Source organism: Hakea prostrata, unplaced genomic scaffold (genome assembly GCF_041222555.1).
Source record: "Hakea prostrata isolate BN-2017 unplaced genomic scaffold, UWA_Hpros_2 contig_15, whole genome shotgun sequence".
NCBI lineage: Eukaryota > Viridiplantae > Streptophyta > Magnoliopsida > Proteales > Proteaceae > Hakea > Hakea prostrata.
Genome location: NW_028291134.1, coordinates 721407 through 743649, shown reverse-complemented (window position 1 = coordinate 743649; position 22243 = coordinate 721407). Strand labels below are relative to the sequence as shown.

Genomic DNA, 22243 nt, shown 5'->3' with positions numbered 1-22243 from the left:
CTTTTTCTAAAGGAACAAATGATCAAGACACCCCCTAGATGAAGATGGAATCCCAGAAGCTGGAATTGTAGATCTCCTTGTTTTGAACCTAGGGTCACTACTTTCCATGGAAACATCTTTGATACCATAGCATTAGATTTGGCTGAATTAGTGTAATAACATGGTCTGTCCTTCGATGTCAATGACACTAGCATACAACAACAACAACAACAACAACAACAACAACAACAACAACAACAAACCTTGTCCCAACTAAATGGAGTCTGCTACATGGATTTTTGCCCTCCAATCAATTCTGTTTGAGACCATGCTAGCTACAATGCCTAAGCTATACATATCATTTATCACCACTTCTTTTTTTTTTTTTTTTTGTTAAGTATCACCACTTCTTCTAAGGTTATCTTAGGTCTACCCCTAGCTCTTCTAGTTCATTCAATATAGATTATATCACTTCTCCGTACAAGAACATTTAAAAGTCTCCAAAGAGCAAGAAGTGACATATGCCCAGTTTTAGGCTTATGGTGGAAAACAGTAATTTTGAGATATTCAAATTTATCCCACTCTTTTGTATTGAGGGGGTTTGCAAGTGTGCAACATGGTCACATTGGGTCGGACATTTTAAACTCTAACCCCAACTTTGAATATCCTATCCTGACCCTCACCCTATTGAGCAGGGCCAAGAGAAAAAGGGTAGGATCAAACACTGGATCCTGTAACAACAAAACAAACAGAACAATCCATAATTCCATGTTGTTAGGCCTAATTTGCCAACTATATTTTACCAAGTGGAAGAACCAAACCAGGTCGAGCCAAATAAACACTTGACCTTAACTCAACGTTCTCTAATTCACCAGGATATCCAACCTTGATTCATCATCAAGTTTAAATTTTTTTAGCACATACCCTGTTCTGACTCAAGGTAGGATCAAACCATCAGGACAAAGTCGCACCCCTAGTTTGATGAATGTCTGCCATGGGAACATAATCCCATGACTTTGGGATTCAGTATGCCTGAGTCATACATAACATAAAAGAATTCTTAGGCCTTACCAATTCCCCAACACTAGCAAGACAGCACAAATAAGTACCAAATCTTACCAAAAAAGAACAATATAAGTACCAAATAAATTGATAAGCCAAGGTATGCCCATTCCTGTTCATGGCTGTCTCATTTGTTAGCTGAGAATGGCCAGAAATAGATAGCACCAACCACAAAAACAGAAGGAAAAAAAAATCTACTACGGAAGCAATCAGGAAATTGGAAGCCTCACAAAGTAAAAAGATTGTATGCATTTCATCCAACTAAATTGAAACCTCAATCAGATGCTATGGTTTCTCCAGATAAAGCAAGAAAATTTTAGGGCTATATAACATCTCTAACTCAACATCATCCTATTGAATGTACAAAATCCCGAGCAGCAAATACAGAAGATGAATTACAAATTAGTCTTACAGTTAGAGATTTATTGAGGATATGAAGGCGGGTAAGTGGGTTGAGCAGGAGCTGCATAATCATAAGCACTATAGCCTGTCTGCGCACCGTAGGAACCACTTGCTCGGGCCCCAGCAACTCCCATATCTTCAGTTGGGTATGAATACTGTTGAGGCATTGCAGCAGGGCTCTGTGTGTGTGGTGCTCCACCATATGGAGACGCATAAGAAGTGGGAGCAGGGCCCTCATAGACATGCTGACTCGGATAATTGTATGGGCCAGAAAACCTCGGAGCTGGGTTTTGATGAGCAGGGCCTCCACCCCTACGACCAAACGAGGAGTAGGAGTTGGAAAACCTACCTTGTTTAGCTGGACGGAAGGCAGGTGGACCACCACCAGAACCGCTGCCACCGCCGCCGCCACCACCTCGGGGTCGCTTGTTTTGATGAGGTCTGCTGCTTGCTGCAGCATTCTTCTTCCTATCTACCTTGGCTTTCTCCAACTGTGTGACACGCTTCCTCAGGGTGTCCAGTGTGAACTCCGATTCAAGGTTATGGTCTTCGACACATTTGATGATGGCCTTAATTGAATTCAACTCCAGGGCACCAGCCTCCTAAAAGAAACACAAACTGGAACTATTCATGTGTTTGTAGAGTATTTGTCAACCCACATTACTAACCAAATATAAATGCACATGAACAGACAAAACAAACTTTATATGCTCAAAAAAGCAATGGAAGATCAATCATCAGTGTACAACAAGGCTATGTGTCAACATACCGCAGCAGCAACATTGTATGGGCCATTCTTCAAAATCATAGTGGCATTTCTCCTTGAGTTCTTCAGATATGATCTAACCAAGGAGATTGGGGGAAACTGTTCAGTCAGGCCAGACTCAGAAGCAAAATACACAGCCTCAATCTCCTTACCATTCTTCACTAATTCATCAATTATATCTGTGACAAGAAACACGGGGAACTATAAGCAAGAGGAGAATTATATAAAATGGATACTAACAAATATGGCAAAATGCACTAGCAAGAAAACAACAGATTGGATTAAAATGTCCATGCAATGGTTGTTGGCCAGAGTTGGCCAGAATTATAGCCTAAGGTCAAGGTGCTGAAACAGCCTATCAGTAAAAATTGTTGGGGTAAGACTCGGTAGGAAAATTGCCCCCCGTGGAGTCTACTTGTGCCTTGTGGGGAAGCCTTTGGCACCAGGTAGCCCTTTATATTAAAGTTCCAATGCACAAAGCAAGAACAGTGAACACCCGGCATGGCCTTGAAAGACAGCTGTCACAGATCTAGATGAGCTTGGAGGGGCCCCAGTGATGCAGCCCTTGATTGAGTGATCTAACAGGGCAACAATACTCCACGATCCTCTAAAACAGAACCAGCTTTGGTTGATTTTAATCAATTTCTTTGTAAACTTTCCAGATGAAGGGTGGGTTTGTTAGAGCTGTGACTTTAGGACTAGGCCTGATTCAAACCTGACTTGTTGCCTGCCTAAGAATCTCCTCCAAGGGGCTCGTGCTTGGCCAACAAGGAAACCGCCAAATAGTTGTGAAGGTCCGAAACCTGAGGGGTGCTACTCCATGGTATCACAATTTTCCAAAGAGGAAATAAGAGGCAGCTTACAAAACTCTCAAAGCAAATCAATTTTCTACTAAAAGTTCTCTCCTATTGTTTTCCACATGGAGAGGTTTAAATAATAGGATAATAGCTGTAATAAATAACAGGGTAATAGCCATACAATGGGAAGTTAAGTTTGATAGTAGAATTATGCCTAGTGAATGTAGGTGAATTTAATAGTACATGTTTGAAGATGTTTTGATGGTGGAATATAAATTGGGGTTTGGTTTCTGGGTTTATAAAGAAGATGAAGGGTCTCTAATGGTCAGAATGGGATGCAAGCAGGACAGAGTTATCTTACAGTTTTGATAGTTATTCAATTTGAAAATGGAAGTATTCTGATTGTTGGAATGTTCCATATATGTCTTAGGGTTCATTGATGTTTTCAAGAGATGAAGGAAAGCTAGATTGATGCAGTCCTAGAATGGAAAAGATCCAACTCAGAGCTCATATCCAAGATCTGCCATTCACAAACCAGGTTGGACCATAGTTAGTAAGTTCGGGTACGGCAATAGTTCAGGCGAGGATATGTACAGCAATTAATCAGTTCATACAGCAAGTAGTACGTTTTCAATAATTCGGCTCAATAAGTCATGTATGGCAATCATACTTTGTGTATAATAGATGTTTTAATACGACTGATTTGAATAAGTACAGGAGCAAAAATATGGGGGAGGAGGAGGGGTTTTGTCTTGGTAAAAATCAATAGCATATTGATTTTTTATAGTGAATTCAAAATTTTTATGCTTCTATAAACAAAAACAACCTTCCATAGAAATTTCATTCTTTTCGATCTCTACATCTAAAGATAAACAAGGAAAATATATAAAAAGCATTTGTCACATGACTCCTCAAAACCAAAAAGCATTGTTTAAAGCAAGAAAACACAAAAATCATTTATGACATTTTTATCGCAACCATGATATGCCATTGTACCTCACCAATAGCAATAAACAGCATACAAAATTCTAATCAATTTGTTTCCAATACTTGACAATATTACAACCATAGTATGGTTCAAATTTTCAACCGAAATAGGCTGAAATTTCAATTAAAACTCGATGCCTTAAACCGAGGATTTAGTTTTAATAGTCCCAGGCTTCGACAAGTTTCAACGACATATCGAAATTTTCAGCAGTTTCAACCAATTTTTGAAATATTCAATAGTTTTGACTTTAGATCAATAAATGCGAAGTTATGAACAATTTCAACCAATAAAAGTTCAGCAGTTTCGGTAGTTTCAACCAGTTTTAATCAGCCCATCATGTGTTGAGTTTTACCCCCAAAATCCCTAATTTCAACATAATTTCAACATATTTTGGTTGTTTCTTGGTTTCAAGCTGGTTTTCACCAGTCAAACCTGATACACTAATAATTGTTTTTTATAATTTCAAAGTTATGCTTACAGCAAATAATTGAGTGATATCTTAGTCATCTCTCTCTGAAACTCTTCACTGCTGCAGCTAGAATGCTGAGAAGCAGATTTACTTAGACGAAAAATACATGTTAAGTTTTTCCTTTTCTACCCTAATTGAGTCAGAATCTTTATTTCTAAGGAACAGAATCAGAATCTCAGAAAGAATCAGCAACAACTAAAACATATGAACAGTATAACTGTAAAATACAACTGAGGGTTTCCAGAGTCCTCCAGAATTCCGGATAGAGTGAGGTAAGTAAAGCTCAAGATTAGATCATTTTTTTCACTTTAAACGTCTATACTGAATTAGTTCCCCACTCCAAGTGTTCTAATAGTCTGTCAGCGAGGAGACAATACTGCCATCTGCCACAATATCTCTTCATGATGGAAATGCAGATGCCACAGCTTTAACTGGTGCTTAACTTTTACCCGGGCTTTAAATGTTAAAAAACCAACTTTATTTAAAAGGGAGGGGGGCATTGCTGATTATAGTCCAAATGGAAAATAGGTCAGCATCGGCATGAAGTGAACTCCTTTAAATTGTGACAGGGATCAAATCCGAGGTTTCCAGAAGATCTAGAGAGATGCATGGATCATAGTTTACATTGTGATAAAGACCAGCAATTTTTTGTCTTAGAGATGTCCTTGAAAAAGCAAAACAGAGGAGAGTGAAGAGCAACTGTTTCAAAATACTAAATGGACAATAGAATGTGGGTAAATGGATGAAAGAAATTTTGGTTTGGAGTCAAGACCTAGTTTTCCAACTATGATTACAAACTTAGGGCCTATGTAGTTACTTGAGTATGGAGATTCAAAAATCTAGAGATATCAAATCTATGGAGTCATGATTCATAAAATTAATTGTTTAGTTAACCTGAATCTTTGGAATGAAATCTATAGATTCATCCAGAAAAAAAATTTTATGGAGTCATCGATCAAATGTTTAACGCTTTTATAGTAGGGATGAAATTTCTGAATTTCACCTCATACCCATAAATCTAAAGATTCACGTTTATAATGTAAAAATGTGAATCTCTAGATTTCATCAATCCAGGGATTCACACAACCAAACGGGTATAAATCTCCCATTTGTGAATCTAGAGATTTCAAATCTCTGAATTCATGTAACCAAACAGGCCCACACTGAACAGTCTCAAAAAAGTCAATTACAACCTAAAGAACTGCATATTCTGAGACATTTTAAATCAAACCATTGGTTTGTATCCAGCCAAACTAGTTTAAAATATAACATAAAATAAAAATACCTAAAGCCATTTATAACCTAACTACCCGTAGTTTAGAGCCAAAAAGTTGGCCAATTACATAGAAAACCCAAGAAATCAAAGGCCGAATACACATACTATCACAAAATATTTTAAAATAGGACTAGAGAATGAAATAATAAAGGAAATACATTTAAACTCTCAACCAAATTAATGAAATAAATCCCCTTTTTTCTATTTTCATCCATACTTTAGGCCTATTAAATTGGCCAATTACAAAGTAAACCGAAGGAATCAAAGGCCAAACATATATATGACCCAATCCCAGACTTTCATCAGCATAAGAGTGTAAACTGATAGGAACTAAACATTTGAATTTTACCTCTATAATCTCATGGTTGAGGAGTCCAACTATGTAAGTGGGATGTTCTTCTACTGATAATTCAGCCTTCTGCACAGATGATTGAGAGATGACATTGGTGCTGCAGCCGTTGCCAATTTATGGCTCTGACTACAGATCTACCTGCCCTCGAGTATGGAAGAGGCTGCTCCTTCTCCAGTCTTCATCTTCAACTTTAGACACAAGAATATTTCCCAGAATATATGGAGGGCATGTAGCTGAAATAATCTTCAGTAGGGGCAATTTGATTCACCCTATCCATACCTATAATACCAATTGATGAAAACCAAGAGTAGGATGGACTCATGTGGTATAAAACCTTCACTCTCCAGGACACTTAGGGTTTTGGGAATGGAAAGATGGGTTTGATAGGCCATTCTCTAGCTAGGTTAACTTTAGCACCTTGCTGTCCCCATTCCCAGTCCAATAATCCAACCTAGTTCAGTCTATCAGACCACCTAAACCCTTTGATAAGCAATACCAGCCCCTCCCTCCTATTTGCAGCCCAAGAAACAACCTCCTCAAGTTTTTTACAACCAAGAAACTTTGGGGGGGGGGGGGGGGGAGAAAGAAAGAAAGTAAGGCAAGAGAAAGAAAAGAGAGAGGAAAGATGAGCAAGAACATCCCCACCCTTGCCGTAAGTTTCCCATAGCCCTATTCCCTTGAACCCTTTCCACTCCCGTCCCAATTTGATAAACCCTGCAACTATTTTCTTCTCAACCTAAAAGGTTTTGGTTAACCCAAACCTTTCCTAAACCATTAAACAACTGAAACTGCATATAACTGCTGCAGCAGGGTAGAGGGAGATGAGAAGAAGGAAAAAAGATCACTGCTGGGGTTTGGGAGGGGTTTAAACTTACTGATTTGCAGGTTCTTGGTGAGGAAGAGGGCTGGAATTAGTTTCTGGAGTGAACAAGGCAGCTTGCAGGCTTCAAGAGAGCTTCCTTAGACAACTGCAGGCTCCTCCTCAAGAGGAGCCCACTCAATACCTCCTTGGCTGTAAATTCTTCATTCTTTCATTGATCAAAAACTTATTTGCTACAGCTTGAGGCATGAGAATTTTTATAGCCTTTACAAAGATTCCAAATAAAACTCTATCTAAAAGAACTAACTCAGCCTATTCTTGGAGTCCTAATTAGACTAGACAACTACGACCAAAATAAAAGATTAATTGGGATTCTGTAACTGAATAGAAACCCAACTAAAATACATACTAAACAAAAGGAAATTCCAAAAAGAGACAAAATAACCCTACGTGGCTGCCCTCTTGAGGCTTCTGTTGGAGGCCTTCATGTTGTTCACATCAATTCTCTCATATAGATCAGGATCAATCCTCTTGAAGTCATCCCCATGAATCCATGTGCTCTCACTAATGGGCCTGACCTTCCAATTGACTAAGAATGCATGGTATTCGGGTCCTTTGCGCATGATCTTGAACATGTCATCTATTACTTGCTCAATAGTATCTTGTTCAGAAAGGGTGGATTGGGGTTGTAGCAGGCTTGCAGCATGTGCTCAATGTCTCATGCATCCAATTGATGCCCTATGTATAGATAGAGATATACAACAACAACAACAACAACAACAACAAGTCTTGTCCCAACTAAATGGGGTCGGCTACATGGATTCTTGCCCTCCAATCAGTTCTATTCAAGGCCATGCTAGATACAAGGCCTAAGCTATACATATCCTTTCTCACCACTTCTCCTAAGGTTATCTTAGGTCTACCCCTAGCTCTTCTAGTTCCTTCAATATGGATTATATCACTTCTCTATACAGGGGCATTTATAGGTCTCCGTTGAATGTGGCCGTGCCACCTCAAACGACTTTCTTGAAGCTTATCACTTATGGGAGCAACTCCCACTTATCTTATCCATCCTAGTTTTGCCACTCATCCATCTTAGCATCCTCATTTCTACTACACTGAGTTTATCTATATGATTTTTTTTTAACAGCCCAATACTCTGCACCATACATCATAGCTGGTCGAACAACGGTCCTATAAAATTTTCCTTTAAGCTTTAATGGAATATGCCGATCTCATAAGACCCCGAACGCACCTCTCCACTTCATCCACCCTATTTTAATTCTTTGGGAAACCTCATCCTCTAAATCACCTCTTTTACTTATGATTGAACCTAAGTACCTAAAACAATCACTCTGAGGAATCTCTTTATCGTCAAGTATCACCACCTCATCATCTACCCGATCATGACTAAAGTTACAAACTAGATATTCTGTCTTCAATCTACTAAGTTTAAAGCCTTTTGATAGAGATATACTACATTCAAAATATTACTTATGCCATGTTGGGTAATCACTTTAGGACCTAGGCATTGGGCCCCACACGGTGAGGACTTTGTATGGTCCCATCTTCTTGGAGAGCTAAATGTCTCATTCATCCAAATGATGCCCTATTATTTATTCACTCCAGCTGGACCTCTCTAGATGAATGCAAACTATTACCATGTCTCCTAGTCGAACTCTACAGCTCTCCAATGATGGTTTGCCAGGGCTTTGTATATTTCTGTATCGAGGGTTAACTTCCTCTTAACATCTGCATGTACCTCCAAGATCCACCATAGGAACTCATCTGCCTCTATGCTTACCCTGGTTTCAACTGGCAAGGGTGTTGGATCAATTGGCCTTTGTGGTTGGACACCCAATAAAGCTTCAAAGGTATGCTCTCTGTAGGTCGATTGACTGAACTGCTCTAGGCAAACTCTGCAATGTCTAAAATCGAAGACCAGATCTTTTTATAATCCCTGACAAGGCTCCATAATAGACTTCCAAGAGTCTTGTTTACGACTTCCATCCGGCCATCTTTCTGGGGATGAAAGGCTGCTGAAAATAACAACTTGGTGTTGGTCATCAGCCATAGAGTCCTCCAGATGTAACTCATGAACTTGACATCTCTGGTCGATACAATGGTGTTGGGTAACCCATGGACCTGTACTATCTCTCAGTTTAGCTATACACTTGGCATCGTAAGTTCTCTGGCAAGGAATAAAGTGGGTCATCTAATTGAACCAATCCACCACTACAAGGATAGAGTCAAATTTTCCTTGGGCAAATGGGTAACCTAAGGACAAAGTCCATGATGAGATATTTCCAAGGTTGATGAGGTATTGGAAAAGGAGAGTAGAGAACAGTATTTTGTAAACTTCCTTCACAATTTGGAAAAAAAAATAATAAATAAATAATAATAATAACATTCTCTCCAATCTCACAAATAGAGAAAAGCAAAGCCAAATTGAAGATTATATGATTTTCTATGCAACGACTTTAGCGATCACTAACAATTGGAGTGGGAGATACTTTTTGACCACATCAATATATAGATTAAACGCAATCAGAACGGGAGCTAGAAACTAACATCTTACGAGGCTACCCATACAGAATCGAATTGCATTATAATAGCAAAGAATCGATAAATAGTAACCATATAGATTCGTCAGTACCACAAAAAGCTACTTTGAACCAAACAAAGTTCACTGTTTTATGGTGGGTTAGTAGCAAAAAATCTTTCAAGAACACACCTTTCATTTTCTCCCCAAGTCCTAATTGAGCAGCAAGCTTAGGCATGTCCTTTCTTGATGGGAAACCCAGCACCAATTTTCGAAGGAATTCCTCCTCAAATTTCGACTGTATTCCGAACCCAACAACCATCTGTAAAAACATTGATGCCTCCGCTGGTCCCATGCCACCCCAATCCTTATCGTCCATCTTCACCTTCCATTGTTCCGCAACTACAGCAGCTCTCTCAGCAATGCTTGTGGCAACAGGCGGTGCCTTTCCACCAGATTCTATTGTAGGGAATAGTGCTTGAAGTAGAATTCCACATGCCCAGCGACGGTCAGGAACCCCGGCTTTACCAGATTTCTGAGAAATAAAATCCTCCATAGCATCCAAAACTAAACGTGACGGATCCACCGATTCAGCAATTGCCTGAGAAAGTTCAGTCTTCAACACAACAGATTCCTTCCGGTTTGCTATCATGAACTTCAACAAGCCCTTGGAGTCCATCTTTCGGCAAATTGACCTAAGAGCTTCAGGTAATTCGGGAGTCTCCGGAGCAGTTTGCTCGAAGGTCGACAGCGCAGCAGCTTTCTGCTCCTCAACACGGGCAATGGCCGCCGATTCGCGTTCGGCCAACGAATTCTCCCTTTCTTCTAACGCTTGCAAGTTTTCCTTGGTCTCTGAATCTAAAGCCTCGATCTTCGAATCTAGGGCTTTGGACTTCTCGAGGAGGGACTCCTCCAATGTGGAGAAATGTTTCGAAAGGTTTTTCCATAGGTCGCTGCAGGTAATCAAGAGGTTTTTTTGGGTCTCAAGCTTATCGAAAGCCTTCTGGAATCGTTCTCCGTCTATCACTTCAGTCGCCATGGCAGAAACAATAGAACTCTCTCACTTTCTCTGAAACAACGGAACAAGAAAACCCTAAACCCTCTGCTGCTTTGCTACAGACCCACATAGAAGTTGGTCGCGTCACGTGTGGTTCTCAACCTCTGCCTCAGGAGCGCGGGGGCGTTGGCTTTGGTTATAATATTTCCGCCGGGTAGAAACGTAATTTAGCACTTTTATTTTATTTTATTTTTATTTTATTTTCTTTCATTTTTTAAAATAGAGCAAATTGCAGTGGCACTCCAAAATGAAGCCATTAAAACACTGACACCCCATTTTATATTTAATAAACACAGAGACCTCAAAATTGAATTTACATTGAATATAATTATCTAATTTGTCACTGAAAACCTTTCAGACACTATTTATTATTGGGATTTTTTTTAAATAAATAATAATTTAACTGTTTTTAGTAATAAATTTGACAAATATATCCAATGAAAATCCAATTTTGAGGTCTATGTGCTTTTTAAACGTAAAGTGGGGGTGTCAGTTCTTAATTAAAGCTTCCATTTTTAGGTGCCAGTGTAATTTGCTCTTCTTTTTATGAGCCACTTTTCATTTGCATCTTAAATGAATTTCAGTCATGATAAGGTAATTTAGGTTGTATTTGGTTTTCAATTCCTTGGAATCAAATTCAACAAAATCATGATTTCCAATTATTGATAGGGTAATTTAGGTTGTGTTTGGTTTCCCAGTTTCGTGGAATCCAATTCCACAAAATCATGATTTTCATAAACAACATGGTTTAAGAATGACTCAAAGTACATGGTTCTATGGAATCAGGTGATTCTATGTTTTAATATAAAATGGGTGATTCTATGAGAAACACATCAATAGGTAGTGTTGATACGGAATCTCGCTCGTCCTTCCCTGTCACGAACCTGCAAGATACGAGCTCGACCTTGTGGGGTCGAGGTACGTCTCTGACGAACAAGTCAGTACCAATAATATGATCTCAACTACTCAATAGAGAATTCAAGTAATTGATCACAAGAAGTATGAATACATGCCCTCTAGTGTTTACCAGAGGTCTTTATATAGTGTATGGTGATAGAGTTATATTCGAAATAACCCTGCTTTGAGTTATTGTAGGAGAGTAACTCTTTAGAAGAGTCCTTTTACCTAACTAACTCTCTTCTCCAGTTGTTGGGTGGTAGGAGTCTACCTTCATGAGGCCATCTCATACTGCTATTCGGATGGATTTATTAGTGTGGTCGGTCCTACCATGAACCTCCTGGTCGGACCCTGTTAGGTTGCGAACCTGGTCGGATTGTGCAACCGCCGGTTCAAACCGGGGATATAGAATGACCATTTTAGTCATTAACATAAGCCCCCTAGTCCATTGTGGTCGAGAACTATATGCTCGGCTCAAGGGATTATTTTTCATTTAGAGGGTGTATGGTCGGATCGACCAACACATTTTCCTCGAAATCTGTAACGTCCCACTCCTGCATAGCCGTCTTTTACGCACACATATCGACGCACGACCTTCGAAGTTTGTACGTGTGTGACACGTGTCATAGCTGTCGTTTCACAATTAATGTTCGTCATTATGATGAAGAGACTCTTCATCTTCTACCGTCCATCTGAACGTTCTCTTTAGCCGTTAGATAAGAATATTTAGTCTTTTGAAATTCATATCATAGCTGATAGACTTATCGTATTCGTTAGATTAGAATCTACGAATTTTAATAAGTACTATTACTTCTTCTTCTTTCCTTCATTTCATTGCTTGTCTCTGTTTTTTGCTTCTCTGCGTACTCGTCTGCATCTTCTTTTTCTCTGCAACTGTTTGAAGTTTCTTCCTTTGTTTGAGATACGAGAGTTGGGTTAAAAGCTTCTAGCCTTCTTTCCTCCATCTCCTCGTTCGTTTGCTTTAAACAAGTAAGTGTCTTCCCTCAGCTTTATTTTTGTTTCTTTCTATCTCTGCATTTCGAAAGCATGGTTCGTTTTTGGCAGAGTCTTATATGCTTCTTTGTGGTGTTTTTTCTCTATTCTCTGTCTATGTCTTTTCTCCTTTTTTCTTCATACTCCCTTTATTTTAAAGAATCATGGTAATAGTGAAGAGGAGTTCTGCCATTTTGAAACATAGGAGAGACTTAGACGAAGGACCCTCTTGTTTTGAAACTCCCGAACACCTTGTATATCCCGACCTTAGCCATGATGGTAGGTCCGAAGATGTACCCGAGGCCTCTGTTGGTCGAGAGAATCGTAATAGGGATGGTGAGGAGGCAGTGGAGTCCCGTCCCGTTATAATCGGTCAGAGTGCTCGAGCTCGTTTCAAGGCTGAGCGACAACGGTGGAAAGATAGTTTGACCCTTGAGGAGTATAAGCTCGAACAGATCAAGGAGTTGACTCCCGATCACATTGACTATGACCCCTATTCGTTTGGTCTCGACTTCATACCTTCCCAAATGACAGAGGAACGTCTAGAGTACCTTAGAGTAAAATATGAAATTCCTTCAGATCATAGAATACGCGTGCCGACCATATATGAGCGTGCCAACTCTCCTTCCCCAGGTGAATTTGCCCTTTACGAGGATGCTCTGAAGAGTGGTTTTCGTCTTCCCGTACACCCCCTGTTCGTAGGCATAATGGTACATTTTAAAATGTGTCCGGGAATGTTTGTGCCGAACAGTTGGCGAAATTTCATTTGCTTTTGGGGTTTTTGCCAAAGGGTAGGAGTTCGACCATCCCTGGCTTTGTTCCTCCATTTCTTTATGGCGAAGAGGCAGGAGCAGGATGGTTGGTTTTACCTTTCTAAACGTACCTTCTCCCAATGTGGTTGGGAGGGTAACTTTGTCGGGACGGGGACTCTGCCCTCCAATACCAAAGGTTGGTGTCCCAAATATTTCTTTGTTCGGCCGCCGTCCAAACCTTCATTTCCCATTTTCTGGGTTCGTGGACCGACTACAGGTTCCAATGACATCCCTACTTTATCTGGAGCCGAGCAACTTGCTAGGGAGAAGATTCTTCGGCTTCCTTCCGAAGATAAGAACATGTATGCCGTTCACGGCCATTGTCCGGAATATCCCAATATACTACGTTATTGGGGATTCCTTCCTGGTGAGTATTACTCTTGGTTGTTGGTATCTTTATTTTTGCGACTATCTTTTTGTGTTCGATAGTAATTCTTCTATCCTTTTTTCAGTGATGCTTAATCGGGCAAATGTTTCCCGGGCAGCTGATGAGGATATGGAAGAAGTTGAAGCTCGGATCCCTACCAAACCTGAGCGAACTCGGTCAGATAGAAGAAAACAAGTTCAATCAGGGCCGAAGAGATCGGCTGATGTGCCAGACATTCCTCCTAGGCCGAGCAAAAAGAAAGCTCCTTCATCCTTTATTGCAGACTCGGGAGAAGATGTGGACGCCTCCCCTTCTGTACCTCCTCGGGATATTCCGAGTAGTCAATCTGTAGATGCTTCATCCAGTGGATCACTTAAAGCTGGATCTTACGTTTTAAACAACACTACTGATGGTATTGAAGTTGCCAAGGCATGGTTGCCGGGAGCTTTGCTCCCTACCGATCAGCAGTTTCTTCGGAAAATTGGACCCACCTGTACTGAAGATATAATGACAAGGTATGTGGTTTCTGCACGAGATTGCTTTTCTCGTACAGTCCTCCTTTTTTATTATTTTTGCTTTTTCTTCTTGGTAGGTTGGTTTGTGCTTTAACCCAAGCTTGGGGAGGCAACTTGGAAGCTGCTCGGAAGGATCAATCCACTATTTATCATCTGGACGATAAAGTCAAGGATTTAAGTGGTCGGTTAGAGAATGTAATCAGTGAAAATGCTGCTTTGAAGGATGAGAAGGCGATCACTGATGCTCGTGCTTTGTCTGCCGAAGAGCGCATTTCCGTTCTTGAGCGTGAAGTTGCCAGTTTGAAGATTTCTTTGGAAGACAAAGATGTTGCCCTTACGCAGCTCGAGCAGAGAAAAGGATCAATTTATAAGAGATTTGACCGACCAACTCGCTCGAGCTTGCCCGGCCTCTTTTGAGAATCTTTCCGAGGAACTACGTCGGGATGTGATTCAGAGGTGGGTACGTACTAAGGGTTGTATTGGATTTGTTTCCAAAGTTGCAGCCCCGGGCTTTAAGTATGGTCGGAAGGATGCCTTTACTAAAGTCATTGAAAATTATCCGAAAATCGACCTTGGATTGTGCCAAAAATATGTCGACCCAGGTATCTTCGATGAGCTAAGGCTTCCCCGACCATCATGGGCAGTTGATAAGGACGTTTTTCCTTTACCGAAGAGGGTGGGCGTGCAGGATTTTTTAGACTCCGACTGGGAACCGGCCCCTGAGGAGGAAGATGAAGCCGGCCCCTCAACGAGTACCGACCCAGTCGATCAGGAAGATGAAGCCGGACTCTCAACGAGTACCGATCCAATCGATCTTTTGCCGTCCACCAATCCAACCGATGATGTAATTGCTGAATAGACTTTCTTTTTGCTTTGGGCAATCTTTTGTTTAGGAACAACATTTTGACAATGATGAACTTGTAGTGGATGTGTTATTTTGCCAATGTAAACGATCAATTATTCACTATGGTATTTTTCCCTCTTTTTGTACAAGTATACTTGGTCGGTAGGATAACCTTGTTTGGCATATTCCCCCTTTATATCAAGTTTACTTGGTCGGTTTAATACCCTTGTTCGTTTGTGGCTTGTCTTTGTATCATCTCAAGCCATGCTGTTCGGTACAGTAAGGTTTTGTTCGGTCATGAACTGAGTAGCTGTTCGTCAACATTTGCTCGTTCATAACCCCTTCCTCCCGGGCATGTTAACTTGGTATGATTCTGGAGTTTTTATGCCTAAGAAATATTAGGTCTTTATTGCCTATTGAGTGTAGGTCTTTTGTTTTGCCTGAGAGTTTCAGGTTTTTTCTGCTCGAGATTTTCGGGTCTTTTTTCACTTCGAGATTTTCGTGGGTCTTTTTCTCTCGAGATTTTCGGGTTTTTTTCGCTCGAGATTTTGGGGTTTTTTTTCTCTGAGATTTTCGTGTCTTTTCTCGCTCGAGATTTTCAGGTCTTTTCTCTTGAGTGTCATGTTGAAGTTGAGTAATAATTTGTACGAATGTCTTTATTTATATATAAAAACTAATATGACTTCTTGGGATTATAAATTTCCCATGTTGTCTACACACTGGAATAAATAGCAAAACTGAAATAAAACGCTCAAAATTTGTCGTGTTTACGACTTTCTCAGATACTATTTTATTGATAGTATTTCCTGAGATTGTTTGAATTCCAGGATCGAGGGATCCTGTTGCTCGTTTCCGGATCTTGTAAATGATATGCTCCGGGAGCGACTTGTCGTATGACTATGTATGGTCCTTCCCAATTTGGGGATAATTTTCCTTGATTGGTTGGATCTGAAGCAGCTGTTCGGGCGAAGTACCGGTTCGCGTCGGCAAGTATTGTTCATTTCGAACCTTGGCATTATAATATGTCGCTATTCTTCTTTGATATTCTTCAAGGCGGAATTGGGCTTTGTCCCTTACTTCATCAATTGGATCTAGATTGGTTCGCATTCCTTCGATGTTTGCCTCTTCTTCAAATTCTATTTCTCGAAGGGATCCAATTTGGATTTCAACTGGGACTCTGGCCTCTGCTCCGTATGTTAGTCGGAATGGAGATTCTCCTGTGGTCGTCCTTGGAGTTGTTCGGTACGACCACAGTACACTAGGTAGTTCGTCTACCCATCTCCCTTTCAGCTGGTCGAGCCTCTTCTTGAGCCCATCGAGCATGGTTCTATTAGTAACCTCAACCTGGCCGTTACTTTGGGGATAAGCTACTGAAGAGAATTTATGCTCTATCCCTTGTTCTTTGCAGAATGTTGAGAATGCTGCATTTTCGAATTGTTTTCCATGGTCGGTTACTAATATTTTTGGAACTCCATATCTGTATGATATGTTATGCTTGACAAAACGCTTCATCTGCCTGGTACTGATAGTTGCAAGGGGTTTAGCTTCTACCCACTTTGTAAAGTAGTCTATTGCCACTACCAAGTATTCTCTTCCTCCCGATGCTTTAGGTAACTTCCCTACCAGGTCTATTCCCCATCTTGCAAAAGGTATTGGGGATAGAGTTGATGTTAAAGGGACTGCGGGGATATGGGAGATCTTTGCATGTGCCTGGCACTTGTCACACTTCTTGACGAAGTTTTTGGCATCTTCTTCTAAGGTCGGCCAATAGAATCCTTGGCGTATAATTGTATTAGAGAGTGTTTGGGATCCTATGTGAGATCCGCAGGTTCCTTCATGAACTTCTCTTAACACATTTGTAGCTTCTACTGGTCCCAAACATCTTAGAAGTGGTCGAGTGAATGATCTTTTGTATAACAGTCCGTCCCTGATGGTGAACCTGGCTACTCTTTGTCTTATTGCCCGAGCAATTTTTTGGTCTTCTGGGAGCTGGTCGTTGTCAAGATAATGTATGATCGGCTCCATCCACCCCAGGTCGGTTGAAATTTGCATGTGGTCGACCTTGTTTATGCTAGGGCTATCCAGTTCTTCAAGGTAGATCACTGGTGCTTGGACATTCATTCCTTCCGTAGCCAAGCGAGATAATGAATTAGCCTGGTCGTTTTCAACCCTTGGTACTTGAGTTATTTCTAGCTCTTTAAAGTACTGTTTGTAGTTGTTGACCAGGTTCAAGTATTTCTCCATCCTTCTTTCTTTGGCTCCATAAACTCCCTTCACCTGATTTACAATCAGCTGTGAATCACTTTTGATCTCCAGATGTTGAATGCTTAGAGCTTTGGCCATCCTGAGTCCTGCTAACATAGCTTCATATTCAGCCTCATTGTTGGATGCTTTGAACTTGAAGCGAAGGGCATATTTTATTTCAAATCCCCCAGGGCTTTTCATTAATAGGCCTGCTCCACTTCCTTGCGAGTTGCTCGATCCGTCCACGAACAGAGTCCATCTTTTGATTGATTCTACCCCTTGCTCGTCCTCCTCTTGACTTGTTTCTTGTTTTTCAACAATGAAGTCTGCCAAGGATTGAGCTTTGATGCTTGGTCGGGGTTTGAATTCTATTTGATGTTCGCTCAATTCCACGGCCCATGTCACCATCCTTCCGGCCAGGTCTGGTCGGTGAAGAATTTTTTTGAGTGGTAAATTCGTCATCACTGTAATGGGATGAGATTGGAAATATGGACGGAGTTTTCTGGCCGCTATAACCAGTGCCAGGGCTTGTTTGTCTACTTCTGGGTAGCGAGTCTCGGCATCATTCAGGACATGACTGACATAGTAGACAGGTTGTTGTATGTTACCCTCTTCTTGCACGAGAACTGCACTAACCGCTACCGACGAAGCGGCTAAATATAGTTGTAGCTCCTTCTTTCTGGTCGGCATAACAAGCAAGGGTGGTCTGGGATAGTTTGTCTTTTAGATCCTCAAATGCTCCCCGGCATTCATCATTCCAGTATGTTTCCTTTCCGACTCCGCTACCCGCTTTAAAATTTTGAAAAATGGCAGGCATTTCTCCCCCCGATCTAGAAATAAATCTATTCAAGGTCGCCACCCGACCAGCTTAGGCATTGGACTTCTCTCGATGGTTTTGGGTGCTTTCATATCCAAAATTGCCCTGATTTTCTCAGGATTGGCTTCGATTCCTCTTTGGGATACCATGAACCCGAGGAATTTGCCCGAAGATACCCCGAAAGCACACTTTTCAGGATTGAGCTTCATCTTGTATTTCCGGAGTACTTTGAATACTTCTGCCAGGTCAGTTAGATGATTTTCTTTTGAGATGCTTTTCACCAGCATGTCGTCCACATACACTTCCATATTCCGACCAATTTGTTGTTTGAAAAATTTATTTACCGCTCTTTGGTATGTCGCTCCCGCATTTTTTAGACCGAAAGGCATTACTTTATAGTAATAGCGGTCCCTATCGACCATGAATGCCGTATGCTTTTCGTCATCGGGATGCATAAGGATCCGATTGTATCCTGAATATGCATCCATAAAACTGAGCATTTCGTGTCCTGCCGTTGCATCTATAAGAAGGTCGATTCTTGGTAATGGATAGTGGTCCTTTGGGCAGGCTTTGTTGAGATCTATGTAATCAGTACACATCCGCCATTCCCCGTTTGCTTTTTTGACCATTACCACATTAGTAGCCATTGCGGGTGGTCTGTGCGTTTTATAAAGCCAGATTGTTTTAGCTTTTGCACTTCATTTCGAATGGCTTCATGTTTTTCAATGGCGAAGTTTCTTCTTTTCTGAACAACTGGAATTGCCTGTGGATCAATACAGAGTTTATGCTCAGCCACCTCCCCGTCGATCCCTGGCATGTCTTCAGCCGACCAAGCGAAAACATCAGAATTCTTTTTTAGAAACTCAGTGAGCTCTGATTTGAATTCTGTTTCTTGCTCGGAACCGATCATGGTACCTTGCTCATTCTGATCGGGATTGAAGTGGATTCTTTCTAGTTTTTCCACTGGTTCAGCTCTTTGCAAGGTTTCTTCATCGCGGTCGTCCCTAACTTCAATGGTCATGGTCGACTTCGTCTTTTTCTTTTTCCGCATGTAGTCGTTGTAACTTTGCCGGCTACTTTTCTGGTCGGCTACACATTCTCCAATTCCTTCAGTGGTCGGGAATTTCATCTTCATGTGTAGCGAGGAGACCACTGCTTCAAGTGCACAGAGGGTTGGTCGTCCTATGATTGCATTGTATGCTGATAAATCTCGTACGACCATAAAATTAGTCTGTATGATTCTATCTCGTGGGTGCTCTCCAATCCGTAGCTCTAATCGGATCGTTCCTTCTGCTCGGGTTGATGATCCCGTAAAACCATAAAGCTGGGTTTCGCATGGGACGAGCATGTTTTCTTTTAGCTTCATCTTTTTGAACGCATCTAAAGATAATATGTCCGCCGACGATCCAAAGATCTACCAAAGACTCTATGAATTTCAGTTCCTTCTAGGAGAATTTTGACTACCAAGGCATCATCATGAGGGATTGTGATATCCCGGAGATCTTTGGAAGAGAAAATTATTGGCTCAGTAGATATATTTTTATGGGTTTCAGTATTCCCAATATATCGTACTTTTCTTTTTGCTTGTCGATTTGATTCTTCCGTCGGACCACCAAATACAAGATAGACTCGGAGATCTTTTTCTTTGTTTTTCATCCGCCTCGTGTCGGCGTTTGGCCGGACTTCTTCTTTCTTCCCTGTGGCTCGACCTTTCTCTCTTCGGGACAGGGTTGTCCTGTGGTCGGCCATCTTCTTTAGATTGGATATATTTCTTTAAGTGTCCTCGAGAGATTAAGTTTTCTATCTCCGTCTTTAGATTTTTGCAATCGTTCGTCCAATGGCCGTGATCTTTGTGATAATCACAATACTTTCGTTTATCACGTTTTCCTGGGGGTGCTCGGATTTTATCCGGCCACTTCATATGTCCTTGATTTTTGATTTGCATCAAGATTTCGGATATTCTTGTATTCAGTGGTGGAAGATTACTAATCTCTTGCTTTTTTGGAGATTCTGCTCGAGCTTTCTTGGTCGAGCTTATCCCTAACATCCTGGTCGGTTGAGCCCTTTCTCGACTGCTTCTTCTTTCAGCCCTTGGTTCTCTTTTTCGAGATTATATGGTTTCCGAAATCTCTGCTTGTTTATGGCATCTTTCATTCAGTTCCGCATATGTTTTTGGCATATCTTGGAGCAGTCGCTCTAGCAATCCTTCATGAGTAATTCCTTGGTATAGTGCATGAAAGGCAATTTTCTCGTCCATGCTTTCAATTTGCATGGTAAGATTATTGAATCTTTGAAGGAAACTTCGGATAGATTCCGTTCTACCTTGTTTTATAGCAAACAAAGTATCTTCTCTTTTTTTCAACCCGACTCCTCCCTGGAAGCGCAGCACAAACACTCGTCCTAGTTGATCGAAACTCATAATCGAACCGCTTGGCAGTGCCAAGAACCAGTCCAATGCGGAACCGGTTAAAGAGGCTGCAAAACTTTGGCACATGGCTGCCTCATTATGCTTATAAATTGACATGGTCGATCTGTAGCGAGTGATGTGATGTTTTGGACATTGTGATCCGTTGAACAGTATGAAAGTTGGGCATTTGAAGCTTTTTGGTATTTCCGCCTCAGAGATAGCTTGGATGAAAGGATCCTCTTTTAGAAAAGCATATAGCTCTTCTTTCTTTGGATCGTTTAACTTGTTTACCTTCTCGTCTAACTCTTTGATTTGTTTGCTCAAACGATCTTCCCGCTTGCTCGGTCCGGACTCAACTCTCTTGTTTTTTGGTTCTTTGAGAGGATCGTTGCTACTTCCTCGATCATGATCTTCATTGAACAGAGGATCTTTATTTGGATTTTCTTTCTCAGATGCCCGAGATTTTTCGCCTACCTTCTCTTTTGACTTTTGTCCGTCTTCTAGAGATGGTCAAGGCGTTCGATCAGGAATGACCAAGTGGTTATTCTTGCTTCCCTCAAATATTTTTTGAGTATTTTTAGGATCTGCATTAGGGGCAATTATATGACCCACGGCCATCCTAAGTAGTTCATTCATGGAGGATAATTCCTCCCGAAGCTTTGTTTGTTCCTTCTGGAGTGTCTCAACTTGATTTGCTAATGCTCCATGATTCGGGTGTTCGGGGTTTTTCTCCCCTTGATCGGTATTTTTCTCCACCTGGTCGGAATTAATTTCCACCTGATTGGGAATTACCGATTTTTCAGGTTGAGGAATTTCCTTCGAAGCATCATCCTCCACCTCCTTCTGGTTTACAGCCTTCACTTTCGATCGCACCATGACTTTTTGATGCAATTCCCACAGACGGCGCCAATCTCGGTCGTCCTTCCCTGTCACGAACCTGCAAGATACGAGCTCGACCTTGTGGGGTCGAGGTACGTCTCCGACGAACAAGTCAGTACCAATAATATGATCTCAACTACTCAATAGAGAATTCAAGTAATTGATCACAAGAAGTATGAATACCTGCCCTCTAGTGTTTACCAGAGGTCTTTATATAGTGTATGGTGATAGAGTTATATTCGAAATAACCCTGCTTTGAGTTATTGTAGGAGAGTAACTCTTTAGAAGAGTCCTTTTACCTAACTAACTCTCTTCTCCAGTTGTTGGGTGGTAGGAGTCTACCTTCATGAGGCCATCTCATACTGCTATTCGGATGGATTTATTAGTGTGGTCGGTCCTACCATGAACCTCCTGGTCGGACCCTGTTAGGTTGCGAACCTGGTCGGATCGTGCAACCGCCGGTTCAGACCGGGGATATAGAATGACCATTTTTTTTTTTTAATAAAGTTTTTTTTTTTTTAAAAAAAAAAAAAAAAAAAAAAAATATTTATTTAAGGGGTTTTTTTTTAAAAAAAAAACATAATTTTATTTTCTCCCCCTGATTTTCTTTTCTGAGACCACCCCCCCTTAAATCCACCCTCTACCCCCCCTTCTCCATCATGACTGTCAACTTTCCTAGCCAAGCTGCAATATCTTGTTTCCTCTGCAACCATAATTGTAAAATCCCTTGTTTCTCTACAAACCCTAACTGTGGAGCATAATAGAGAACATAAGAAACCAAGTTCAAATCTATGGCTTTGTCATATGCATGGAATCTCAAAGGGAATGTGAAAATCAAAACATATTGATAATAGTATGTTTATTGTTATTCTAGCCAACATAGTTGATTGCCCTCTCGAAGGGGATTGCGTAATTTTTAGTTGGAAATTCAGATTTTAAATTCAGATTGCTCTCCAAC

The 22243-nt window shown here is 40.9% G+C and overlaps 1 protein-coding gene across 1 annotated transcript; it reads right to left on the bottom strand.

The window, feature by feature from the left end:
- Positions 1 to 1116: 1116 nt before the first annotated feature.
- Positions 1117 to 10607, bottom strand: LOC148999333 (FRIGIDA-like protein 4a). The gene is made up of 3 exons (XM_089141264.1): positions 9646 to 10607; positions 2213 to 2388; positions 1117 to 2045 (listed from the first exon to the last, which is right to left on the bottom strand). The coding sequence occupies exons 1-3, from the start codon at positions 10490 to 10492 to the stop codon at positions 1464 to 1466; spliced, it is 1605 nt and encodes a 534-aa protein (XP_088997390.1). The 5' UTR covers positions 10493 to 10607; the 3' UTR covers positions 1117 to 1463.
- Positions 10608 to 22243: the final 11636 nt, after the last annotated feature.

Coding starts and splice junctions, on each gene's coding strand:
- LOC148999333 (XM_089141264.1), bottom strand. CDS start 10,492: ATGGCGACTGAAGTGATAGACGGAGAACGATTCCAGAAGGCTTTCGAT. Junction 2,389..9,645: donor ACTTGGGGAGAAAATGAAAG/GTGTGTTCTTGA, acceptor TTCTTGTCACAG/ATATAATTGATGAATTAGTG. Junction 2,046..2,212: donor CATACAATGTTGCTGCTGCG/GTATGTTGACAC, acceptor TGTTTCTTTTAG/GAGGCTGGTGCCCTGGAGTT.